Source organism: Geotrypetes seraphini, chromosome 3 (assembly GCF_902459505.1).
Source record: "Geotrypetes seraphini chromosome 3, aGeoSer1.1, whole genome shotgun sequence".
NCBI classification, from domain to species: domain Eukaryota; kingdom Metazoa; phylum Chordata; class Amphibia; order Gymnophiona; family Dermophiidae; genus Geotrypetes; species Geotrypetes seraphini.
The window spans coordinates 320095689-320122947 of NC_047086.1; the positions used below are offsets into that span (position 1 = coordinate 320095689).

The following is a 27259-nucleotide window of genomic DNA, read 5'->3' on the forward strand; positions in this document are numbered from 1 at the left end:
TAAGAACATAAGAATAGCCTTACTAGGTCAGATCAATGGTCCATTTAGCCCAGTATCCCATCTTCATGGAGGCCAATCCATGTCATAAGTACCTGGTAAAAGCCCAAATAGTAGCAGCAGTCCATGCTACTAATCCAGAGCAAGCAGTGGCTTCTCCCATGTCTGTCTCAACAGCAGACCATGGACGTTTCCTCCAGGAACTTGTCTGTCACTAAATGAACATCATAAACTTGATTCCATGAATTGTCCATGTTCAATTCTTGCCATGCTTATGTTGGAAAGAGTTGAAAAAAGGCATAGTTGGATACTAAACTAAATTAAACCTTAAGTTTATATACCGCATCATCTCCACGGATGTTGTGGAGCTCGGCACGGTTTACAAGAACTTAAAATATAGGAAGAGAAGGAAAATAAAGCTCCAAACAAAAACATCACCAGCATGATTTGAATGCAAATCATATTGTTTAAAAATTGTAGCCTGAGTTTGGACCCTTCTGCTAAAGACTGTTTGTTTTTCCTTTGTCAATATGGCAAACAATTCTGAAAAAGAGAGAGCATGTGTGTATGTCTATACAATTTATATAAAATGAGTTTAGCCAGATGCAGTGCTTGTTGACGAAGGACATGAAGAATATGTGCATAGTAGTCTGTGCACTGTGCCAAGATCATGAGGTTCCTGCAGACACTGCAAAAAACTTGAGGGAAATCCCATTTAGAAAGGACTCTCAACACTGCATAGTCCTTCCCCCCCCCCTTTTTTTTTTAATTGTAGACACTCTGTAGCTAGGGAGTTCCATATGTAAGGTATTCTCAGAGGACAGGATACATACTTACATAAGCCATAAACTATTCTCCCCTGTTGGAGTGGATTTCCATCAGCTGAAAATTTGACTAGCTATGTCCTGGTTGGTGGAAAGGTATACATGCATGTGTAGTGCTAACATTCTAAAAAAAATTGTTATAAAGCAAGTTGGAGTGTGTTCCTATTTGGGTTCCTTGGAATATCATCATCCACATGTAAGACTATTTATTCTGCTGTCTTCTCTAAGAACACCTGCTACAGGTAAGTAACTTTGCTCTAGTGCCATTGGGTGAGATGATAGTAATACTCAGAGCCACCAGACGTGTTTATTGGGTGTTTGCTAGTTATTTTCTTTGGCGTCTGAATTTGTCTTAGTATTAAGATTCCATAAAATTGCTAGATGCATGGAAATCTACACCTGATAAAACATGCAATCATAAAAGATAGCATTACTCATTATAGAATTTTAGGCAAGCTTTTCCACTGGAAAAAAAATTAAAGGATCATTTGATAAGCTACAGAGTTAAATAAATGGTTGGTTTTTAGCATATGGCTTTTAAAAATCTTTGTTTTGGTTTGCTAATTACTTCTAAATCTAATTGCAGGTGAAGTTTATGAAGACAATTCCGGGCACTGCACTTGTAGAAATGGGTGATGAGTATGCTGTTGAAAGAGCAGTCACACATCTCAATAATGTCAAGTTATTTGGCAAGAGACTTAACGTATGGTAAATATATTCAGTGATCAGTTCACTCCAGTTGATTATTCTGCTAAATATCGGTGTAAGTGAAAGGTGATGGGATAGACACACAAAGGTTAGGTTAGTTGCTTCTTTTAACAACGATTTGGATGATGGCCAAGTCAATATGATCTTGGTGCCTATTGTGAACAATATTCCTGTATTTGATATAATTATTGGGGGGGTGTTTGATGTTTAAAGATATCCATATGGATAATGGTGTCTGTTATCCAGATAACTAACGTTTGCTCACTGTGCCCAGGCAGTGAGATTCAGTTATATTATCTGGATAATGCCACTGAAGATCATATATGACTGCCTTAACAGTAATTGGGTAGTGCTTGGCAATCTGAGAGCAGAGCTAGAAGTTATTAGAGTACTGTCGATAAAGAATGATATGGTGTCTGTTACCTAAGGGTAACCCACTGAAACGGGGAGAGAAAAAAATAGTGGTCGCCACGGGGACAAGGCCATTCACCGCCCTGTGGAGTGGTGAATGATCTTGTCTCTGCAGTGAAGTAAAGGAACGCGCAATCATGGATCGCGTGGTCCAGCAGCCCCCTCCCGCCCTATTGCTGTGTCCGGCCATCTCCCTCCCTCTCACCTTATGTACCGAATTTAATTTTTTTTTCTCCCAGCGGCACACTTTCAACAAGTTGCGTGCGTGGCTGCTTGAGTTGAATCTTCTCCTCTGATGCAACCACAAACAGAAAGTTGCGTCAGAGGAGAAGATTCACACAAGCAGCCGCATGCGCGACTTGTTGAAAGCGTGCCGTTAGGAGAAGAAAATTAAATTCGGCACATAAGGTGAGGGGAAGGGAGAATGGGAGTTGGTGGGACGCGGTGATTGGGCGGGAGGGGACTGCTGGACTGTGCGATCTATGACCGCGCGTGTTCCCTCACAGTAGGAAGGAGGGAGTGAAAGAGAAAGGGATGTTGGGCCAAGGAGTTGAAGAGGGAGACAAATATTGAATCCACAGCAGGAAAGAGAAAGGGGAGGACAGCCAGGTGAGCCAAATGCAGGGGGGAGAAAGAGGGAAAAAAGCTAGATGGGGTTGGAGAGGAAAGAGACACATTGGTGTGGAAGAGGAAGAGAGGGGAAATCTTGACACAGGAAGGTAACAGAAACAGAGGGGAAATTATGTGCATGGGGCATAGGGACAGAGACATAAAGTGGAGATACATGGGATGGTATATGGACACAGGGGGGGGGCAATGCCAGACACAGGAGGGATTATACAGATATAGAGGGGAGATATTAGAAATGGGGAAAATAGGAACACAGAAGGGACATGTTTTGTGCGGATGGGATCAGACGGTTTGCGGGGACGGAAACCGAGCTCGCGGGGATGGGGTGGGGGCAGGGACAAATTTTTTCCCTGTGTTATTCTCTAACTGCCAATATTCATGAGGGCTGTGAAAAATTACAGGACGACTTTAGGAAACTAGAAGACTGGGCAACCAAATGGCAGATGATATTTAATATGGACAAATGCAAAATGAAAAATATTGGGGTGAATAGTCCAAATCATAGTTACCTTAAGCTACGGTCCACCTTAAGAGTCAGCATCCAAGAAAAAGATCTGGGTGTCACTGTAGACACTATGGTCTGGATTTTCATGTCAATCACACAACAGCACAGTTTAGAGAATCGTGCTGGAAATGGAAGCCAGGGTTTCCAGGCCTACATTTCTGGTGCCTATCTTTGTCATGAATTGCGCCTACATAAATGCTTTAGGCTGCCTAACGCCACTTCTGGCGTTAGCCACAGTGGCGTTAGATGGCCTAAAGTATATAAGGAGGTATTCCAGTGCTGATTTTTTTTTAGACACCTCAAAACTCTGTTTAAAATGGTGTTTTTTAACTGAGTCTGGGTACCTACCAGCACCTAAAAAGTGTTGTGACGTCGAGGGAACACTTCCGACACAGGTGCAAGGAGCCACCACCGCCTGTGGCTTTGAGCAGAAAAACAACTGCAGCAAGGGAGCTGGCCAGAAGGTAAACACCTGCTGGAGGGAGGGAGAAGGTCATGTTGGGGCTCAAAAGGGAGGGAGCACAAACTTTGGCCAGAACATAAACATCCGGGGGCGGCATCGCTCTCAAGCTGGGCCGCATGAAACTCCTTGCTGGGCCACGTGGGCCTTGGGTTGGACACGCCCGATTTTAGGAGATCAAGGCAGCACAGGGGATCCCAAACTGGAGGTGGGACTTCTCTACAACAACCCTATAGGTTTTCTTTATTTACCTCTCTATCTCCCTCAAGTTCTCCAAGTCTGCTACTCTAGTCTCAAGAGAATGGATTGCTCGTTTCATTGAGCGCGCACATATAACTTCTTGCCAACTGGAAGATAATCATACATGTGACAATCAGTGTAAAAGACTGGATAGCACCCTCTCACTGCTGGACTGCTGTTTGCATCTTAGTATTATTGTTTAATTAAACCTTGTTAAGGTACTAGGAATATTAGACTAGTTAAAGAGCCTTAAGATTATATGGTATATAGTGTGCTTTATTTAGTGTTTGATTCTTAGTAAGTAATGAGATATAATAGTCTTTAATATATATTTTTTATTTTATTTATTTAAGTATTTATATACCACTTAAAATATACTTCTCCTAGTGTTCTAATTAGAATTATTCAAGGACTAACAGGCATTATATTCTGACATGAGGGTGACAGTCATCCACGGAATCTGGCACAGTCAAAAATGCTGGTGCCTTCCCTACTAATGTTGGCTCGCAGGACCTGCAGCTCTTTGTTTTCCACGTTGCTGAAAAGTTGTGTTTGAGTCTCACTACCACGTCTAACTTGTTTTTGTGCTTTCCTGTGCTCGTTTTCTTCAGTTTTTGTCATTATTTTTTGTTTTTCCTTTTTTTCCCATATTTTGGTTCAAAAATTTTTATTACTACTCAAATTTGTGTTTATGGGCCTTCAGGTTTTCAGCCCCATTTTCAGGCCAGGAGCATTGACGTTTTCTCGGTATTCATCTGCTCAACCTCCCCGCACCATAGATTCCATTCACTTTGCATCGGCAGATTTTCTATCGATGTCCAAGGTTCCTAGCGATTTCTAGCAGCACAGTCGATGCCATAGGACCATCTCAGGTATAGAACTGCATAAATGGTGTGTCCAGTCCCTAGGTCCTGATCATCGAGACATTTCCTGCATGCTCTGCTCATGTTTGCAGAAGAGGTTGCTTAAAGCAGGAAGTTACAATTTAAGAAACTTTTCGATTCAACTTCGGGTATGTTGACTATGGCTGGAGACTCTGATGCCGACATTCAACCTTGAACTACTCCAGTATCGACATTGGCACTGACTGCATTGATAATCCAATCCACCTGGTGCTTCCATCATTGAGAGAACCTCGTAAGAAAGCTAAGAAGCATAAACATGTTTCCCCCTCTGAGCATGCACCGGCATTTTCTTAAACATCATCACCTTCAACGCACTCTCTGCAGTTGGTGTGCCCGCTGAGGTGTGTCTAGAGGTTTCCAATGCCTCAATGCCCAACACAGCCACCACCTAATGTACCTTTGCCAACATTGGTACCGGCACCATCACCGCAACAGTTTTGATCGCTGTTATAACTAGAGTTAGCTGGGATGCTACAGTCGTACTCCTATGCAAGTACCTGCACCACTATTCCCAGCCTCAGACCAGTCCGACCACCACCCAGGCAGTCCATCAAGGCATCATTGCCCTGCAGTCCGCTCACGCAGCGGCCCTTAGGTCAAAGACCAGAGCCTTAATTGAAACCAGCCCTATCTGCATACATTCCGGTTCAGCAGGAACTTGTCTAACTGTCTTGAATCCCTGGAGGATGTTTTCCCCTATAACAGCCTCCGGAAGAGCATTCCAGTTTTTCACAACTCTCTGGGTGAAGAAGAACTTCCTTACATTTGTACAGAATCTATCCCCTTTTAATTTTAGAGAGTGCCCTCTCGTTCTCTCTACCTTGGAGAGGGTGAATAACCTGTCTTTATCTACTAAGTCTATTCCCTTCATCATCTTGAATGTTTCGATCATGCCCCCTCTGTCTCCTCTTTTCAAGGGATAAGAGGCCCAGTTGCTCTAATCTGTCTCTGTACAGCAACTCCTGTACAGAGTTTTACTGAAGTATCTCGCAGTCACCAAATAGTTCAGAAAGTCAGATTGCCTGATCATTCTTTTTCATGGGCTGTGCAAAGGAGATTCGACTTTTAAGTTATTGATTTTGCACCACATATATTTTGGTAAATAAAGTAATGCTGGCCAGTCTTTTGAGCTCATTCAACTAGGGTTAAGATGTCATCCAGTGGCAAGAGGTTTAGATGGTAAATGGGCCCCACCTAGTGTATCGCCATTTTGATATTGAAGGCAGAGGCAGGAGCAAGTTGGGTTGGGCTCTCATTAGACCACCTGGGAGTGTTTTTGGCCTTGAGGGCTGAGGGTCCACTAGCCCACCACCACTAGATCTCTTTTAACATGAGGGGCAGGGGTCCACTAGATCACCGGGCTTTTTTTTTTTTTAATTGGGGGGGGGGAGAGGGGAGCCACCGGAAGGAAGCTGTAGCACTTTATAAATGTCAACTTTTCTTTCAGTGCCTGAGCCATTCACCACTTGGGCACGATTTTAATGTGTTAGTAATTTGTATGTTCGTTAATTTGATCATGTAGTGGTTATTTTTGCGCTAAGGTCGCAATAGAGTGATGAATCATCTTAGTTATGAGCTGTAATTGAATGTTCCTTCTGCAATGACATGACCCACTTGTGTACTCAGTAATCCTGCTCTTTCAGTCTTTTACAATTGGAAGATTAGGCGCCTAGTAGATAGAACTTGCTAATTCTCATTATAGTGCCTCCACATACTGATCTCCTTTTCTCCTTTACTTTCATTTTAATATTTCAGTGTATCCAAGCAATACTCAGTAGTTCCAAGCCAGATATTTGAACTGGAGGATGGTACAAGTAGTTATAAAGACTTTGCTGTGAGCAAGAATAATCGGTTTACCAGTGCAGGTCAAGCATCCAAGAACATAATCCAACCTCCATCATGTGTGTTGCATTACTACAATGTTCCCTTGTGCGTGGAAGAGGATACCTTCCAGAAGGTTTGTTATAATCTCTAACTTTTGCATGCTTTGAATTTCTGGTTTGTATATGTTTGATATGCAAAGTTCCCTTGATTAGATGTTTGTTCAGTGGTAAATGAAAACTGTGTGTAAAGAATTTATTGTGTAAGTGCTCTGTGGTTTGGGAGCAAGCAAAAATAAGTATATGAGTATAATTCCTGCATTGTAAAGAATTGTGTCCTCTTTTGCTTTCCCAATACCTTTATTATCCCAGGACAAGTAGGCAGCATATTCTTTTTTTGTTGTTGTTGTTTGTCTGTTTGTTTTCTAAAAGTTTATTGAGAAAATGCAGCATGATACAAAACCATGAACAAGGCAACCAACATCCAATACATGCACAACCCCCCACACCGCCAAAAGTCATACTGGGTTTCTTCAGTACGAGACAAATCAGTCCAAAGCAAAACAAACCCCCCATCCACAACCCCTCCCACCTCCCCTCACCCCCACCCCCATCCCATTTGTGTGCAGAAAACCAACTAGAAACCACCAAAGTAGCTGGGTGAGACCACTAGGAGACTGATGACCACTTAATGTAAGGATCCCAAGCCTTCAAAAACTGAAAGAGGCGATTATGCAGGAGAGATGTCAATTTAGACATACGAAAAATAAAAGCTAATTTCCCCAATAAATGCTGCCTAGTAGGTGGGTGAACCTGCTTCCACTGTGCAGCCAACAACAATCTGCTAGCTGTAAACACATGAAAGACTAAGGTCTAACAGGAGCGCGGCAACGCCCCATGCGGCATATGCAATAAAGCACTGCCCATAAATTTACGAACAGGCCTATGAAAAATTTCAGTAAGGATATCAAACAGCATAGACCAATAAGGGACCACTTTAGAACAATCCCACCAAATGTGCAAAAACGTACCTCTTTGCCCACACTGCCTCCAACACAAGTCAGAGGCGTGCAGGTAAATAACGGTGCAAGTGAACTGGTGTAAGGTATCACTGATAGAGCATCTTGTATCCATTTTCCACCAAAGAGCTAGCAATAGAGGGGCGCAGCAAGCGTTTGAAAAGATTGGCCCACCATCGAGAAGCAAAGGTCCGCCCCAACAAAATCTCCCAAACCTGAATATTTTTGATAGGTAGGGCATTTTGGGAAGTAAGTGCCTTATAAAAGCGAGTAACACATCCCTGACCACAACTGCCACCCATGGCCCATTCCAACAAAGTTTCTGGGATCGACAACTCGCCCAAGGCCCTACGCCGGAGAAGATCGCAGACCTGGCAATAGCAAAAGGAATCCAGGTCCCCCAAATCGTAAGCCTCCTGTAAGTCTGAGTAAGACACAATCTGACCCTCCTTGAGAAAATCCCCCAAATCCACAAGGCCCTGGAAGGCCCAAGTTTTAAATCGCAGGTCCAGTCTACCGGGTGTAAATCCCTCTGCCACCCAAAGGGGCCTAGACAAAAAATAGCACCTACCAGGAAGCAAATGAGCCTGAGTACGGGCCCAGATGTTGAAGGTAAGAGAAAGAAATGGGTTAGAGCCTCTCAATAGAGCCAGGGAAACCCAACACAAAGGTCATCAGCAATGTTGTGGGTGTTCGATCTTGACCCAACTTTTAGAGCGAGCTTTACACCAAGTCAGAAATGCCTTCAATTGGGCTGCCACATAATAACGCTTCAATCAAGGGACACCTATCCCACCATGGTTAGCAGCATATTCTTACATGTGGGTGGCGTCATCCACGGAGCCCCGGTACAGACGCTTTAAAACTGCATCGCCACTTTAAGAAATTTAGAAAGTTCGCGATAGCCTGCACCGCGTATGTGCGAGTTCCTTCCTGTCAGGTGTAGGTGCACAGCTCCTCGGTTCTGTTTTTTCCGTGGAGCTAGAAGTTGTGTTCTTCAAACAGTTTTCATTTTTGCAATGCCTTCCTGCTCACGCATTCTTCTTCTTATTTTTTTATTCTTCAATTATTTTTTCTTTTTTTTTTTTAATTGTTTATTTAATTTTATTAATATACATTCATACAGTATGTATATAGGAAAGAGAGATTAAACACATTAATTAAAAAGAAAAAAAAAAAAAAAGGGAAAACTAAACAACTTCCATTACAGTATCAATCATCTCTTAAACAAAAGTCCACATTATTGGAAAAGCAATTCACATTAGTAGGGTCTTATATTATACAGAATTTTATAATACAAAAATGCAGTGTTACTTCTTCAAATAAATGAAAACTAGACCTTATTCCACTGTGGGAGCACTGGACAGCGTTACCCCTTTAGCCTCAAGAAAAAATCGTAGTTGGGGGGGATCAAAAAAAATATATGAATGTTGATCCAACAAGATCAAACATTTGCAGGGATATCTGAGTTGAAACTTAGCCCCCAAGGACAATACAAATTGTCTCATTTCCAGGAACTCTTTCCTTCGGGATTGAGTTAATTTGGATACATCCGGAAACATAGAAATCTTAGAGTCCATAAAGGTCACCTCTTTAAGCCTAAAAAACAGCCTAAGAAGTGCCTCTTTATCTTGCTGAAAAACAAATGTCACCAGAAGTGTAGAATATGAGATGACTTCATCCTCTGAGGTTTCCAAAATTTTTGTAACATCCATAGAGCTTAAATTTATTGAAGCCTCAGTTTTAGAAGCCTTCTTTGAGACTGGAAGGTAATAAACTTTGTGTAATGGAGGAAAACCATTCTCAGGGTATTTAAATATCTCTTTCAAAAATTTGTAGAATAAATCTTTGGGCGTCATTGCTAAAGTTTTAGGAAAGTTTAGTAATCTTAAATTCAACATTTTAGTATAATTTTCCAAGTTTTCTACTTTCCTAACTAATAGCAATTTGTCCTTCATTAAGGTAGTCTGTGTTAATTGAATGCCTTGAACCCGTTGATCCAGGCAGTCCATCTTTTCCCCCTGAGATTTTATTTCCTCCTGCATAGAGTTAATCCTTATATTATGTGCATTTACCAAAGGAAGAGTTCCTGCACACAATTTGTATAATGAGTCTAAAGCAGTCCAAATGGATTCCAGAGTGAATTCAGTTGGCCTTACCAGTGGGGGGACCGATGGAATTTGTCCCCCAACCTCTGATGCCAACTCTGCCTTCTCCAACGCTGAAGTCTCTGCCTGAGCAACCAGGGATACCGGTGAGCCCTCCAGCTCTCTCGGGGTGGATCCTTCCTGTCCTTTCAGAGCCGCCGTAGTTCCCTGGTCTCGCGGCTGTTGGGGAGGCTCGGGTCCTGCGGGGCTAAGTGAAATATCACTCCCGATGGCCGAGACTTCCCTCTGCCTCGGCTCAGCCGGTTCGCCCCGGGGTGAAGAAGAAAAGAAGCTCAGGATCGTCTCCTGTCTTCCGGGGGTAAGTTCAGCCTGCCGGGCTGTGGCAGCCGCTCTTCCCCTTCTTTTCGGCATGTCGAGCTAAAGAAAATTAACCCAACTCTCGAGGAAAATGGTTAAAGCAGGAGAACCGATAGTGAGCGTCCTCACTGCACCGCGGCCATCTTGCTCTTCCTCTTCAATTATTTTTTCTTTAGTTAATTTTTCCCTCGGTTTAAAAAAAAAGTTTTGAGAGTCTGAATTCCCCTTCATCAGCTGTCCAACGGTTTGGCAAATAAAACCCGCTTGATTCACACGTATGAGCTTTGTGAAAAGTTTATAATCAGGGTTTAGAAGGGATATTGGTGTATAAGATTCAAAAGCAGTACTCTGCTTACCTGGCTTAAGTAACAAAATCACCCACAGCCGGTAGGCAAGACTCCTCCCCCAGGGAATTGAAAACTTGGGAACCTGACAACGATCCAGAATGGTAGAGTGACTGGACGTGCTTTGAGAGCTCCGTCCTAGAGTTCATTCTAAGAAGAGAAATTTCCTACCCGATGCCGAAGCGGAGAGGCCAAAGCGCCGCTGCCACCTTGCGGCGCCCTGCTGTCCCCGTTGTCAGCAACATCGATGAAATTCTATGGCAGTTGCAGCTGGCATCCCAGGAATTGGGAGACAACCCGCTGAGGACGCAGGGAATCGGCAAGGCCACTGCAGTGCTTCTTGGGCTCGAAACTCTAAGTCCCGACCTCAGGGCTCCACCCCTGCAGCCTCAGAGTACCAGCTCTCCCAGGAGTGAGGAAACCCCGGAGAATGGTGTTTTCTCTTCCCCAGAGGCGAGAGAAACTTCAGAGGGGAGTTTGGAGACTGGAGTTCCAGTACAGGGGATTCCAGCTGGAGAACCTGAGCCTATTCTAACCTCGGTGGATGGCCTGAGCCAAGCTGGAGAACAACAGGAAGGTTTGAAGACTGGTGAGAGTGTTTTTGCTATTAAACCAGTGATAATGCCATAAGGCCATAAGTCCCAATCTTCAACAAATTGAAAAGAGATTCCTGGAACATTCTAAAGACCTAAAAGATATAAAAGCTGGAATGACTGCCTCTAATCTCTTGCTTCAGAAACATGACCAAGATATAGTAACTTTTAAACAATTGCATGAGACCTTGATAAAAGACAATGTTAATCTTAGAAGAAAAGTGGAAATGCTTGAAAATAATTCTCGCTAACAATCTGAGACTGATTAACTTCCTTAGGCTTAAATCTGTAACTCCTAGGGAAATGTTTAAAAGATATTTACTAGAAATCTTAGATATCTCAGGAGTGTTTCCTCCATTTTCATCTGTATATTATCTTCCAGGAAAGTATCAAGCTCATAAAACCTTACCAAATCAGGAATTGTTAAATTTATCTGAAATTTTGGAAGTATCTGATAAAGAGGCAGCAGTGCCATCTACTTTGCTTATATCAGTAGCCCTTTCCATAGATAAAACGTGTTTGTTAAAACTTTTCTTTAAAAATAGGCATAAAGATTGTTTAGGTCTTAAAGTTCAAATGTTTCCTGATTTGACACGAGAGATGCAGAAGCGGCGTCAAGAGTTTTTGTTAATGAAACCTGGGGTTACATCTTTAGGTGCCATGTTTTATTTGCGGCACCCTTGTAATTGTATTGTTTTATATCAAGCAGATAAATATGTCTTTTATGAACCAAGCCAGTTGACAACCTTTTTGTCTTTATCTCGTTTGGAAAAAGAACAATCTTGACCCTGTTTTGATAGTTTATATGTCGCAACTCAAATGCCTTAACCAGTATTGATTCTCTTTTTTTTTTATAATTCTTTATTCATTTTTCATCTTACAACAAATGCATTTGTCAATTAAAACATCATTTGAAATTCTGTCATGTATGATATTAGTATATAATAATTTTATCCCATCCCACCCTCCCTTTCATTCTTACATTCAATCAGATGTTTCACATCAATAATTTTCCCTAATGATTTAATCATTTATTAAATTCAAATTCCCCCTCCCATCCATTCTACCTTAGATTGTATTTATAATGTAAAATGGCATTTACTCATTGCAATATTTTGTTAATGGTCCCCATATCTCATTAAATTTATTAAAATTCCCTTTTTGTACAGCTATTGTTCTCTCCATTTTGTAAATATGACATATTGAATTCCACCAGAAATTATAATTAAGTCTATTCCAATTTTTCCATTTACTTATGATCTGTTGTATGGCAACTCCTGTCATAATCATTAAAAGTTTATTATTCTTTGATGAAATTTGGCTCTTTGTTCTCATTGCCATACCGAATAAAATCGTATCATAGGATAATGGCACATGATTCTCCAATAAACAATTAATTTGGGGCCAAATTGATTTCCAAAAAATCATAATAAAGGGACAATAGAATAATAAATTATCTAAAGTCCCTGCTTCAAGATTACAGTGCCAGCATCTATTAGATTTAGAGAAATCTAACTTTTGTAATCGAACTGGGGTCCAAAATGCTCTATGTAACAAAAAGAACCAAGTTTGTTTCATAGATGCGGACGCTGTATTTCTCATCCTCCAAGACCAAATTCGTGGCCACTGAGACGCATTAATTTGATGCTTTTCTCAATGCTCCAAATGTCTCTAAGACCTGTCTTTGGTTTTTTATTCATATATCCAGATATCAATTTATACCACTGTGCGGCTTGGCGTCCCAGGAAGTCCGCCTGAAAGCACAAGAATTCCAAACTATACTGATTATTAAGATTTTTCCATTCAAGGAACCCCTCCTGAATAGCTTGCTTCAGTTGCAACCATCTAAAACTTTGTGATTTATTAAGGCCATATTTATGTTGCAACTGTGAAAAATCAAGCAGTTTACCATTTGAAATGACATCACCTAAAATCCATATACCTGCAATAATCCAATGCTTCCAAACGACTTTAAATCTGCCAATTCGAATCTTGGAGTTTAACCAGATTGTTTGATTTATTGACTTATAAATTGGTGTAGGTGTTAAATTACTAACAAAGCGTAATGTTTTCCTTATATCTATTATATCCTATTCTCTTTATATATTCTAGGCATCTTAATGCTGAGAACATGACATAAACATAAAAGGACCTTGAGTCGCCATTCCAACCATAGCCAATCTGGAGTATCTTCCATGAGCTCTGGGAGGACTCAATACATACCCTGGCATAAAATATAGGCTTGATGATAACCTATAAAAATTTGGAAAATTTACCCCACCCTCCATAATTGGTTTTTGTAAAGATACTAAAGCAAATCTATGCATTATCCCAGGACAAGCAGGCAGGTATTCTCACTAGTGGGTGATGTCATCCGACAGAGCCCCGATACGGACGTCTTGCAAGCATGTCTTGCTTGAAGAAACTCAGAAGTTTCGAGATGCCCGCACCGCGCATGCGCCAGTGCCTTCCCGCCCGATGCTCCGGGCGTGTCTCCTCAGTTCTTTTTCTTCCGCGGAGCTGAGAAGTCTATCTTCAATTTGCGCCCATTGAATCTTTTCTTTTTGCCTTCTATTTTGCCGCGGGTTGAGTTCTTTGGCTCTCCTGTGCATCTATTTCTTTCTTTGATTTCTTTAAAAAAAAAAAAATTTTTCCTTCCGATACCGGGTCAGCCGCGTGGTTGGGGCCCCGCGCCTTCGACCTTGCGGCGGAGCTTTTCCGGCCTATGTCCCGGCCGATTACCGGTTTTAAAAAGTGTAGCAAGTGCCAGCGCGCGATTTCGCTCACGGACCCTCATCGACGCTGCTTACAGTGTCTGGGACCGGATCACTTCCCGAAATCGTGCCGGCCTTGCTCCACTTTGACGGCGAGAGCGTTTAAGCACCGCTGTCTGCTGTGGGAGTCCATGTTCAAGATGGAAGCTTCATCGGATCCTGCAGCTTCGACATCGACATCGACGGGTGCTTCGACTCCTTCTGCGAAGCCCTCTGCCTCCCCGGCTGCTTCGGGCCTCCTGAAACCGGCATCGTTCACACCGGTTTCGGCGCCGGTGCCTTCCTCCGTCTCCTCGGAGCAGGTATCGACCCCGACAGTTCCACCGGTGGTGCTCAAGGTGCCGAAGACTGGCAAGCAGAAGCACGCAGCACCGAAGGAGCGCAGAGACCGTGCGGAAGGGCCCCCTTTTGGTGCGGATTCCTCCATATCGGCTTCGTTGCGGTCCCTTCTGGAGGCTCAGTTCGTGGAGCTCATGCAGACCATGGGGCCTCGGCTGATTGCCACCATCCAGGGTGACCTTCCAGCTTCGGCTTCGAGGGGCGGACCGCCCCCTCCTCCTCCTCCTCCTCGCCGCACGACCTCGTTGCTCGGCGAGGAGGAGCGGCGAGCGGTGTCCGGGTCCTCGAGGAGGTCCTCTGTTAGCGCTGTACCTCCTTTGGAACCGATTCCCTCGAGGAGGGCCTCCCTTAGTGATATGCCTCCCTTGGAGCCCATCCCCTCGAGGAAAGCCTCATTTAGTGACCTGCCTCCCTTGGAACCGATTACTCCGCCCCATGACTCAGTGTGGCGTCCACCTTCGGGGCCACCCAGCCCTGGGCATAGCAGGAAGCAGGACGAGTTCTTCCGAACCCCCTATCAAACCTGGGTGGCGTCAGGGGGGGGCGCTGACTCTTCCACCTCTGCGATCGACGGCATCGAGTCCAATCTGCTCCTTGGAGGCGTCTGAACCAGTTTCTCACAGACAGGCTCGATCCCCTTCCAGGCATCGGGAGGGGCATCGATCCAGACATTCTTCGAAGCATTCCTCTTGGCACTCGACCGTCTCGCCTCAGAAGAAATTGCCTCGGTTGGGGTATGCTGCTTCGACTGGGTCTCCTCCTCCGGGCCCGGAGTTCGAGGACCCTGAGGTTTTCTACTCGTCCTGTTGCTCGCAGGCCTCTCTGGAGCCTGAAGCCTCTTCTTCTTCTAGTCCGTCTCGCAGACCGGCGACGGCGGACCAACTGTCCTTTTCATCGTTCTTCAGGCAGATGGCAGATGACATGGACATTACTCTCGATGCTGGGTCTCGATACTCCAAGGAATACCTCGATACCATGCACTTGCCTCGTCCTCCGGCGGAGTCCTTGCGGCTTCCCCTGCACAAGCTCCTCGACCAGACCTTCATGCGATGCTTCGAGTCTCCTTACTCTATTCCTGCGGTCCCTGGCAAATTGGATGCGCGGTACTGCACAGTGCATCATAAGGGCTTCGAGGGTCCTCAGCTTTCTCACCAGTCCCTCCTGGTCGAATCCTCGCTCAAGCAGTCTCATCCTGGCCAGGTCTATGCTTCAGTGCCTCCGGGCCGCGAGGGCAGAACCATGGATAAGTTTGGTCGACGCATCTATCAGAATTCGATGATGGCGTCTCGAGTCCTGAATTACAATTTCCACTTTGCAGCCTACTTGGAATTTTTTCTACCTGTGCTTCGGAAGTTCACACCGTACATCGAGTCCCAGGCTAGGTTTGAGTTTGAAGAAGTGGTTGCTTCGCTGTCCCAACTTCGGCTTCAGTTAATGCAATCTGCCTATGATGCGTTCGAGCTCTCAGCCCGAGCGGCGGCCTGCTCGGTGGCGATGCGCTGGTTGGCCTGGTTGCGGACCATTGATATGGACCCGAATCTTCAGGACCGCCTGGCGAACGTCCCGTGTGCTGGTAGCGGATCTTTTTGATGAATCCATCGAGACTGTTACGAAGAAGTTGTCTGACCACGAAAAGTCCTTCCAATCTATCCTTAGGCCGAAGCCTAAGCCTCAGCAGTCTCGATCTTCTCGTCCGCCATTGATTTATCAGAGGCGTTATCAGCCGAGGCAAACTCCACCTGCGAGGCAACCGGCGAAGCGCCAGCCTCCCCAGAAGGGTCAGCCTAAGTCTCAGTCGCCTGCTGTCCCTAAGACCACTCAGTCTTTTTGACTGTCTCGTCGAGGGCATAACCAACCTCGTTCTGCCTCCCCCTGTTTTTCCCATCGGAGGGCGCCTCCATCAATTTTATCATCGCTGGGAGGCCATAACAACCGACCTCTGGGTCCTTACTATCATCAAGGAAGGATACTCTCTTCATTTCCATCGGGTCCCCCCGGACCACCCTCCAAGAGAGTATCCTTCCAACGACTCAGACTGCCCTTCTTCTCCAGGAAGCTCAGGCTTTGCTCAGGCTTCGTGTTGTGGAGCCGGTCCCGACAGACCAACTGGACCAGGGGTTTTACTCCCAGTACTTCCTTGTTCCAAAGAAGACGAGCGACCTGCGACCCATTTTGGACCTCAGGGCCCTCAACAAATTCCTAGTCAAGGAGAGGTTTCGCATGCTGACTCTTGCTTCTCTCTACCCTCTCCTCGAGCAGAACGACTGGTTATGCTCTCTGGATCTCAAGGAGGCCTACACTCACATTCCCATTCATCCGGCCTCCCGCAAGTTCCTCAGATTTCGGGTGGGACATCTACATCTGCAGTATCGAGTGCTTCCATTCGGCCTGTCCTCATCTCCCAGAGTCTTCACGAAGTGTCTGGTGGTGGTGGCCGCTGCACTCCAGAACAGGGGTCTTCAGGTATTTCCATACCTCGACGACTGGCTCATCAAGGCCCCGTCAGCTCCAAAGGTCATTTTGGCGACCTTGACCACGATCTGCTTCCTGCAGAGCCTAGGCTTCGAGATCAGTTTTCCCAAATCTCATCTGCAGCCTACCCAGTCCCTTCCCTTCATCGGGGCGGTACTGGACACCATTCAGCTTCGAGCATTCCTTCCTCCTCAGCGCATGGATGCTCTTCTTCGTCTCTGCCAGTCTGTATCTTCTCGCCAGTCCATCTCAGCGAGACACATGATGGTCCTCCTGGGCCACATGGCCTCTACAATTCATGTGACACCCTTTGCCAGGCTCCATCTCAGAATTCCTCAGTGGACCCTAGCTTCTCAATGGACTCAAGTGTCAGACCCGTTGACTCGACACATCGTAGTCACTCCTGCTCTTCGGCAGTCTCTACTTTGGTGGATGACCTCTTCAAATCTATCCAGAGGTTTGCTGTTTCACACTCCTCCTCATCAGAAGGTTCTCACAACCGATTCCTCGGCCTATGCCTGGGGGGCTCATCTGGATGGGCTTCGCACTCAGGGATTCTGGACCTGTGCGGACCGACTCCATCAAATCAATCTGCTGGAGCTCAGAGCCATTTTCAATGCTCTTCAAGCTTTTCAACATCTGCTTCACGACATGGTGGTCCTCATTCACACCGACAATCAGGTCGCCATGTATTATGTCAATAAGCAAGGGGGCACGGGCTCGGCCTCCCTCTGCCAGGAAGCTCTCAGAGTCTGGGATTGGGCGGTTCGCCACAACACCTTCCTCAAAGCTGTCTACATTCAGGGGAGGGACAATGTCGTCTTCTCCAGCCTCACGAATGGACACTCCACTCCAAGCCCCTTCATCAGATCTTTGCTCAGTGGGGAACGCCTCAGATAGACCTCTTTGCGGCTCCCCACAATTTCAAACTGCCTCAGTTTTGCTCCAGGATCTACGCTCCTCATCGCCTCGAGGCAGATGCTTTTCTGCTGGATTGGGGGAATCGCTTTCTGTATGCGTTTCCGCCATTCCCTCTCATTCAAAAGACTCTAGTCAAACTGAAGTCCGAACATGCCACCATGATTCTGATAGCTCCTCGGTGGCCAAGTCAACCTTGGTTCTCCCTTCTACTGCAACTCAGCAGCAGGGAACCGTACCTACTTCCAGTGTTTCCTTCACTGCTTACTCAGCATCAGGGGTCTCTGCTTCATCCCAACCTGCAGTCTCTCCACCTAACAGCTTGGTTCCTCTCAGCGTAACTCCGCACCAGTTTTCCCAGGCGGTGAGGGATGTCTTGGAGGCTTCCAGGAAGCCTGCTACTTGTCAATGCTACTCCCAAAAATGGACTAGATTTTCTTCATGGTGTATTTCCAATTCTAAGGAGCCTCAGCGAGCCTCCCTATCCTCTGTTTTGGACTATCTTTTACATCTGTCTCAGTCTGGTCTCAAGTCAACATCTATACGAGTCCACCTGAGTGCTATTGCGGCTTTCCATCAGCCTCTACAAGGGAAACCTCTCTCTTCTCATCCTGTGGTTTCCAGATTTATGAAAGGACTTTTTCATGTCAATCCTCCTCTCAAACCGCCTCCAGTGGTTTGGGATCTAAATGTTGTCCTTTCTCAGCTTATGAAACCTCCTTTTGAGCCTCTGAGCAAGGCTCCACTAAAGTTTCTCACTTGGAAAGTGGTTTTTCTGGTGGCCCTCACATCTGCTCGCAGGGTCAGTGAGCTTCAGGCCTTGGTGGCGGACCCACCTTTCACAGTATTCCATCATGACAAGGTGGTCCTCCGCACTCACCCGAAATTCCTGCCTAAAGTGGTCTCTGAATTTCACCTCAACCAATCCATTGTGCTTCCAGTGTTCTTTCCAAAGCCTCATTCTCATCCTGGAGAATCAGCTCTTCACACTCTGGACTGTAAACATGCTTTGGCTTTCTACTTGGATCGCACCAAACCACACAGAACTGCTCCTCAACTTTTCGTCTCCTTTGATCCAAACAAGTTGGGACGACCTGTATCGAAGCGCACCATCTCCAACTGGATGGCGGCTTGTATCTCTTTCTGCTATGCCCAGGCTGGATTACCCCTTCCCTGTAAGGTCACAGCACATAGGGTCAGAGCAATGGCAGCCTCTGTAGCCTTCCTCAGATCGACGCCGATTGAGGAGATTTGTAGGGCTGCCACTTGGTCCTCGGTTCATACGTTCACCTCTCATTATTGTCTGGATACTTTCTCCAGACGGGATGGGCAGTTTGGCCAAACTGTGTTACAAAATTTGTTCTCCTAAGTTGCCAACTCTCCCTCCATCCCATTGAGGTTAGCTGGAGGTCACCCACTAGTGAGAATACCTGCCTGCTTGTCCTGGGATAAAGCAATGTTACTTACCGTAACAGTTGTTATCCAGGGACAGCAGGCAGCTATTCTTAAGTCCCACCCACCTCCCCTGGGTTGGCTTCTCTGCTAGCTACCTGAACTGAGGAGACATGCCCGGAACATCGGGCGGGAAGGCACTGGCGCATGCGCGGTGCGGGCATCTCGAAACTTCTGAGTTTCTTCAAGCAAGACATGCTTGCAAGATGTCCGTATCGGGGCTCTGTCGGATGACATCACCCACTAGTGAGAATAGCTGCCTGCTGTCCCTGGATAACAACTGTTACGGTAAGTAACATTGCTTTTTACTTAGCCAAATAAATTTTGTAAGAATATGATTTAATTTTTTATAAAAAGACCCTTGAAAAAAAACTGGTATCATACTCATTTGATAACAAACCACAGGCAATATCATCATTTTGATTGTTTGAACTCTCCCCCCACCAAGAAAGATGTAAAGGATTCCATTGCTCATTGTTTTTATCAAACATTTTTCATTCTCTTTCATTGTGTCCTCCAGCGTATTTTTAATCCAAATTCCTAAATATTTTAATCCATCTTCTTTCCATATAAAAGAAAATGAGTTTCCATTGGCATAGCTTGCTGCGATATGAATTCTTTTAACTTTATTGGATCTTGAAAATGTAAAGATTTATTTTGATATGTTACCCGCATAACAGCTGGGTAAAAAAGACCATATTGAGCCCCTAGTTGTTTAAGCTGAGGTCTTAATTGAAGAAACTGCTTCCTGGTATCTGCAGTTTTCTTTGCAAAGTCCGGTACCAACAGGATTTTTGCATCCTTATAGTTCAAATTTTTATTTTGCTTAGCGGCTTGAAGAATTTCAAATGCTTGCTGATAGCACAATACGCAGAAAATTAAAGGTCTTGGACCATTAAATCCAGTATTTCTCTTTATAGGAATTCTGTGTTCCCTCTCCACTTGGAAATGAAATTTAGATGTCAGTGGTATTAATTTTGGAATAAGCATTTCTATAAATGCTACTGGATTTTTCCCCTGAACATTTTCTGGTAAACCTAAAAGTCTTATATTTCGTCTTCTTGCCCGGTTCTCAAGATTTTCAAGTTGTGCAGCGAACTCCTGTTGTATTTTCTGACTTTTTAAGCATGTTTTCTGACATGTTATAACAGCTGTCTCTGTTTTTTCCAATCTATTTTCCACATTATCCATCCTTAAAGTGATGGCATCCATTTTTTGAGATAAGCTTGTTACCTCTTCAATTACCTTCAGTTACCTTCTGGTGGAATTCGTTATGTCACATTTATAAAATGGAAAGCATAATTGCTATTCAAAAAGGGTATTATAATAAATTTAAAAAGATCTGGGGGCCATTGACGACTTACTGTAATGAATAGACACTATTTTCTATTGAAAGTATATTTGCAAATGCGGGGAGGAGGGTGAATTCAAGTTTTACTATAGGTTTAATCAATAGTAAAGAATATTTATATTTGTATATTTTTGATTGAATGCCAAAGGAAAGGGTGGGTGGGAAGGGAATAAATTTTTTTTTTTTAAATCTTTATTCATTTTCATTTCTTACAAGTGTATACTATTCAATAAAAAAATTTTACAAATCACTTGACATTCTTACTTATAATCATTAAAGTATAAAAGAATCCCTCCCCACCCACCCCATCCATTAATAATAAACCAATTAGCAAATATCATATTTCCAAATCCCACCCTACCTATATCTTATATAATAACAAGGTGTTTAAGGTGTCTGATCATTAGAATATATAATCAATGGCCCCAAATCTTTTTAAAATTATGATAATTTCCTTGCTGAATAGCAATGTTTGAATCATTTGTATAAATCCTGAACCTATGCCAAACCAATCTAATGCCTGATACATGAAAGTCCATTCCACACGATCAAAGGCTTTCTCTGCATCCAAAGATACAGAGAAAGCTAGATCTTTCATGGCTTTTGTTAAATTTAACATATGAAAAGACAATCTGGTATTATTAGATGAATGTCTCTTAGCAACAAATCCAGTTTGGTGCATATCAATAATAAAAGGGAGAGCTTTGGCTAAACATAAAGCCAATGTTTTAGCCAAAAGTTTTCCATCTACATTGATTAACGAAATAGACCTGTAGTTTGAAATCAAAGTGGGATCTTTATTTGGCTTGATTCTAAAGTTTTTTCTCGCTAGATTATAACATATTGGATCCAATTTGAGGACCTGAGCTTAATTAGTCTAAATTTATTTTCTTTACTTGCTATTGTTATAATGTTGGAACATTTTATTTGACCAATTTTGCTTTCAGTACAAGTTATGCTTGGTAATTAAGATTGAAATTAATAAACATAATAATAAAAAAAGAAAAGAAAACTTGGACTAATATGGGAGCCACTAATCTTCTGAAGCTTTTATTAATGTTGTTAGAATATCCATCCAATCCTGGGGAGGTACCTGCAGGGAGGGCTCCAATCGCCTCCTCCACCTCACTGAGCGTGATCGGAAGGGACAGCTGTAGGGCCTCCCCCTCAGACATGACGGGAAGCAAAACCTGCGCTAAATAAGTCTCCAGCTCAGTTGCTGAGAGTGTATCTCCCTGACAGTAAATCTCTTGAAAATACTCACATAAGCTACTTCCAATGTCTGTCGAGGTAATAGGTTGTTTTAATTGTCACATTTGAATTCAGCATATCAAAATCCAATATAAAGAGCACATTTTATCTCTGAATCAGATGACTTTTTAAAAAAAATTGTAGATCAGTAATAAGTTCAACATAATAGAGTGTCACCTATTTGTCTGTTTTATCCTGGTGTCTTTGAAGAGCAAGCAAGTAATTTTACTTTGTCTCCTGTATTATCCCAGGACAAGCAGGCAGCATATTCTTGACTGATGGGTGACGGCACCGACGGAGCCCCGGTACGGACACTTTTAGAGTGATTGCACTCTAAGAACTTGGAAAGTTCTAGAGACCGCACCGCGCATGCGCGAGTGCCTTCCCGCCCGACCCCGACGCGCGGTCCCTCAGTTTCTTAGTTTCCGCGGAGCTAAGAAGTCGCATTTTCAACAGCTGTTGAAATATTTTTTCATTCGCCTTCCCGCTCGCGTAAACTTTTTCGGGTTCTTTTTGCCCTTCCTTTTTTCTTTCTTTAAAAAAAAAAAAAATTTTTTCTCTTGTTTTTGTCAAGTTTCTTAATTTGACCCGGCGGGGCCTACTGCCATCATCGAGGCCTCGGCCTTCGATTTGGCAGAAGCCGTTTTTACGTTCATGCCCCCCCAGCCCGGGTTCAAGAAGTGCCAGCGGTGTGCACGGCCTATTTCCCTGACAGACCCGCACAACTGGTGCCTTCAGTGTCTGGGTCCGGAACATCAGGCCTCTACCTGCACCCGCTGTGCCACTTTGAAAAAGCGGACTCTCAAAAATCGAGAGATACAGCAGAGACTGCTTTTCGGCACCGACATGTCCGACCCCGCGTCTTCGGCGCCGGTCTCGGTACCTGTTTCGTCGGCACCCACCTCATTGACGCCACGCGATACCGCGTCGACGTCGCAGCATGCAGGTAAGCCGGCTAAGAAGCCTTCCCCGCTGGAACGTCCTCCGGTCTCCATTGCAGAGAGTCCAATCCTGCCGACCGTGAGGCGCCAGCGGAAGCGCTCCGCCCCTATTGAGGTGAGTCCCTCGACATCGGGCTCCTCATCTCCGGGGCGTCGAGCGGCACCGCAGGTACCGCAGAAGAAAAAAGCGGTACCGGTGCCCTCCCTTGATGATCGCATTGCGGCCATCTTGCAGGTACAGCTGAAGGAACAGCTCAAACAACTCCTTCCAGCTCTCCTGACACCGAGCCCTCCGGTATCGGTCCCCACTGAGCAACCGGTACCGATCGTGGAACAGTCCGTATTGTCACCATCCACTCCTTCGGTACCGGTACACTTGACCTCATCGGCATCGATGCCTGTCCTCGCACCGGAGCCTAGGTCTCATCACCAATCGGTACAGACATCGGCTCCGGTGCGACCGATAACATCGCCCGGTACCGCGTCGGTGAGGTCGGGTAAGTCGGTACAGAAGTCCCGACACCGAGAACCATCCACCCCTGAGTCTCGGGACCGTGGTCCCCATGTTCGAGACCCTGATCTGTGGGGCGACTCTGAAGAACCTCTTCAGTCAGAAGGGGAGTGTTCATCAGAGGACGACGAGCCTGTTCTGCAGGATATTTCCTCCAAACCTGATTCCACCTCTTTCTCTTCTTTTTTAAGAGATATGTGTGAATCTCTTTCCATTCCTTTGGAGGCTGAGTCTAAAAAGTCCAAAGCTTTTTTGGACGCTCTTGATTTTGACCAGCCTCCAAAGGAATTCTTGAAACTCCCTTTACATGACATCCTGAGGGAGACCTTTTACAAGAATCTGGAGACTCCTCTTACTATCCCGGGAGCCCCTCGCAAATTGGATTCCCTTTATAAAGTAATCCCTATTCCTGGTTTTGATAAACCACAGCTCTCTCATGAGTCTCTTCTTGTAGAATCCACCCTCAAGAAGTCCTTAGGAGCTAGTGTCTATGCCTCTGTCCCTCCTGGCAGAGAGGGTAAAGCCATGGACAAATTCGGTAAGCGACTTTACCAGAATGCGATGCTTGCTAATCGTTCTGGTAACTATGCTTTTCATTTTTCGTTTTATTTAAAGCATCTCCTTACCACAATGGCTTCCTTTGAGCAGTACCTTCCTGTGGGGAATCGTGAGGCTTTCCATCAGTGCTCTTCAGCTCTTTTCCAGCTCAGGAAATTCATGGTAAGATCTATATATGACACTCTAGAGCAACAGCCATATCTGTAGCCATGCGCCGTTTGGCTTGGCTCAGAGTCTCTGAGCTTGATGTTAATCATCAAGACCGGTTGGCTAATGCCCCATGTTTAGGGGATGAGCTGTTCGGAGATTCTATGGACTCAACGACCCAGAAGCTCTCGGCTCATGAAACCCGCTGGGATACCCTTCTTAAGACCAAGAAGAAACCTCCACCTTCACGGCCATTCAGACAGCAAACGGCCTATCAGCGGCGTTTTGTGGCTCGCCCTTTGCAGCCTTCCACTCAGCAACCTAGGAGGCAGATTCAACAGCAGCGGCAAACACCTAGACCTCAGCAGCAACAACCAGCTAAGCAGCCTCCTCCACAAAAATCGACTCAGCCCTTTTGACTTGATCCTCGAGGGCATAGCCAGCGTTCAACCTTCTCCTCTCCTCCCTCAACCGATAGGAGGACGTCTGTCTTTCTTTCTCAGCCGATGGGAAGTTATCACTTCGGACCAGTGGGTCCTCAACATCATCCGCCACGGCTACTCTCTCAACTTTCACACCCTTCCGGGCCAAAGTCTACCAAAAGAGTCTGCTTTGCACACTCCTCAATCTGCCCTCCTTTGTCAGGCGGTTCAGTCCCTCCTGCTTCTGAACGCCATAGAGGAAGTTCCTCTGGACCAAAGAGGGCAAGGATTCTACTCCCGGTATTTTCTAGTCCCCAAGAAAACAGGAGACCTCAGACCAATTCTAGATCTGCGAGATCTCAACAAATGTTTGGTCAAAGAAAAATTCAAGATGCTATCTCTAGCTACGCTTTATCCTCTCCTCGATCACAACGACTGGCTATGCTCTCTCGATCTCAAAGAGGCCTACACTCACATTCCAATTCATCCGGCCTCCAGACAGTACCTTCGCTTCATGATCAATCACTGTCATTACCAATACAGAGTGCTCCCCTTCGGTCTTGCCTCTTCTCCAAGAGTGTTCACCAAATGTCTGGTAGTGGTGGCAGCATTTCTGCGCTCCCACCACCTTCAGGTTTTTCCCTACCTGGACGATTGGTTAATCAAGGCCATTTCATCTCAGACTGTTCTTCTGGCCACCAACCAGACCATCTTTTTTCTGCAACTCCTGGGGTTCGAAATCAATATACCCAAGTCTCACCTTCTTCCTACGCGGAGACTTCAATTCATTGGAGCGGTACTGGACACGGTCCAGATGAGAGCCTTCTTGCCGGACAACCGTCTTCACAACCTCCAATCGCTCTGTCAGCAGGTGCTGTCCCAGCACTCCATTTCTGCAAAGCAGATGATGATTCTCTTGGGTCACATGGCCTCCACAGTTCATGTCACACCCCTGGCACGGCTTCACCTGCGCACTCCCCAATGGACCCTGGCTCTCCAGTGGTCTCAAGCGACAGACTCTTGCTCACGACACATATCTGTGACATCGTCTCTTCGTCAGTCTCTGCAATGGTGGTTGATATCCTCAAATCTCTCCAGGGGCCTTCTGTTCCATCTGCCTCCTCATCATCTGGTCATCACCACCGACGCCTCCCCTTATGCATGGGGAGCCCATTTGAACGAGTTCCAAACTCAGGGCCTTTGGACTCCTCAGGAAAAGAAGCATCACATCAATTTCCTGGAACTCAGGGCAATGTTCTATGCCCTCAAGGCCTTCCAACACCTTCTATTTCCTCAAGTCCTTCTAATTTGCACAGACAACCAAGTGGCCATGTACTACATCAACAAGCAAGGGGGAACGGGCTCTCGCCTCTTATGCCAGGAAGCCCAGAGAATCTGGTCTTGGGCATCCTCGCGCCGCTTATTCCTGAAAGCGATTTATATTCAAGGAGAACAGAACTTCTTAGCGGACAAGCTCAGCAGAGTTCTCCAACCCCACGAATGGACTCTCGACCCATCGACTCTACAGTCCATCTTTGCACAATGGGGCACTCCTCAGGTGGACCTTTTTGCAGCTCCTCACAATCATCAGTTGCCCCAATTCTGCTCCAGACTTTACTCTCCTCACCGTCTGGCAGCGGATGCATTTCTTCTGGATTGGTCCAATCTGTTCCTTTATGCTTTCCCTCCTCTGCCTCTCATGCTTCGGACCTTGTTCAAACTAAAGAGGGAACGGGCCACCATGATCCTGATTGCTCCACGGTGGCCCAGACAACATTGGTTCTCCCTTCTACTTCAACTCAGTTCCAGGGATCCATTTCTACTTCCACTGTTTCCATCTCTGCTTACACAGGATCAGGAAACCCTCCTCCATCCCAACCTGCAGTCTCTACACCTGACAGCTTGGTATCTCTCGGGCTGACTTCAACTGATCTTTTGCTATCTCAGCCTGTTTGCTCCATCCTGGACGCCTCCAGGAAACCAGCCACTCTACAATGTTACCATCAAAAGTGGACGAGGTTTTCTTCTTGGTGTCTCCTACATCATCATGACCCCAAGTCTCTGGCAGTGGAACCTCTATTGGATTATCTGCTTTCTCTGTCTACTTCTGGTCTCAAGTCTACTTCCATCAGAGTTCATCTCAGTGCCATTACGGCCTTTCATGAGCCGGTCCAGGGGAAACTCCTTTCAGCTCATCCCCTGGTCTCTAGATTCATGCGAGGTCTTTTCAATCTGAAACCACCTCTCAAAGCACCTCCGGTGATCTGGGATCTGAACGTGGTTCTCTCCGCCTTGATGAAGCCTCCTTTCGAACCCTTGGCTACTACCTCTTTCAAGTTTCTCACTTGGAAGGTACTTTTTCTTATTGCTCTCACCTCTGCCAGGAGGGTCAGTGAGCTCCATGCACTAGTTTCTGATCCACCTTTCACTGTCTTTCATCACGACAAGGTGGTTCTACGTACACATCCAAAGTTTCTCCCTAAGGTTGTTTCTGAGTTCCATCTCAACCAATCTATTGTTCTACCTGTTTTTTTCCCTAAACCTCACTCCCATTCCGGGGAACAGGCTCTTCATACTTTGGACTGTAAGCGGGCTTTAGCTTACTATTTAGACCGTACTAAGCCCCACAGATCATCTCCCCAACTTTTTCTGTCCTTTGATCCGAATAAATTGGGACGTCCTGTTTCTAAGCGTACGCTATCTAATTGGCTTGCTGCGTGCATTTCATTCTGCTATGCTCAGTCCGGACTGACACTGGAAGGTTCTGTCACGGCACATAGAATTAGAGCTATGGCAGCATCTGTAGCTTTCCTCCGTTCCACGTCCATTGAGGAAATCTGCAAAGCTGCTACGTGGTCCTCAGTCCATACTTTTACATCTCATTATTGTCTGGATGCTTTCTCCAGACGGGATGGACATTTCGGCCAATCTGTTTTACAAAATTTGTTTTCCTAATGGCCAACCTTCCCTCCATCCCTCTTTTTGTTAGCTTGGAGGTCACCCATCAGTCAAGAATATGCTGCCTGCTTGTCCTGGGATAAAGCACAGTTACTTACCGTAACAGGTGTTATCCAGGGACAGCAGGCAGATATTCTTGCGTCCCACCCACCTCCCCGGGTTGGCTTCTTAGCTGGCTTATCTTAACTGAGGGACCGCGCGTCGGGGTCGGGCGGGAAGGCACTAGCGCATGCGCGGTGCGGTC

General features: G+C 45.4%; 1 protein-coding gene across 1 annotated transcript in view; it reads left to right on the top strand.

Moving 5' to 3' along the window:
• HNRNPLL (heterogeneous nuclear ribonucleoprotein L like) overlaps window positions 1-27259 on the top strand; it is a 119373-nt gene that overhangs the window by 76055 nt on the left and 16059 nt on the right. The window contains exons 9-10 of the mRNA XM_033937520.1: window positions 1408-1529; window positions 6436-6637. Of these exons, the coding sequence (XP_033793411.1) occupies window positions 1408-1529; window positions 6436-6637 (324 nt within the window). The remainder of the gene's footprint in view (window positions 1-1407; window positions 1530-6435; window positions 6638-27259) is intronic.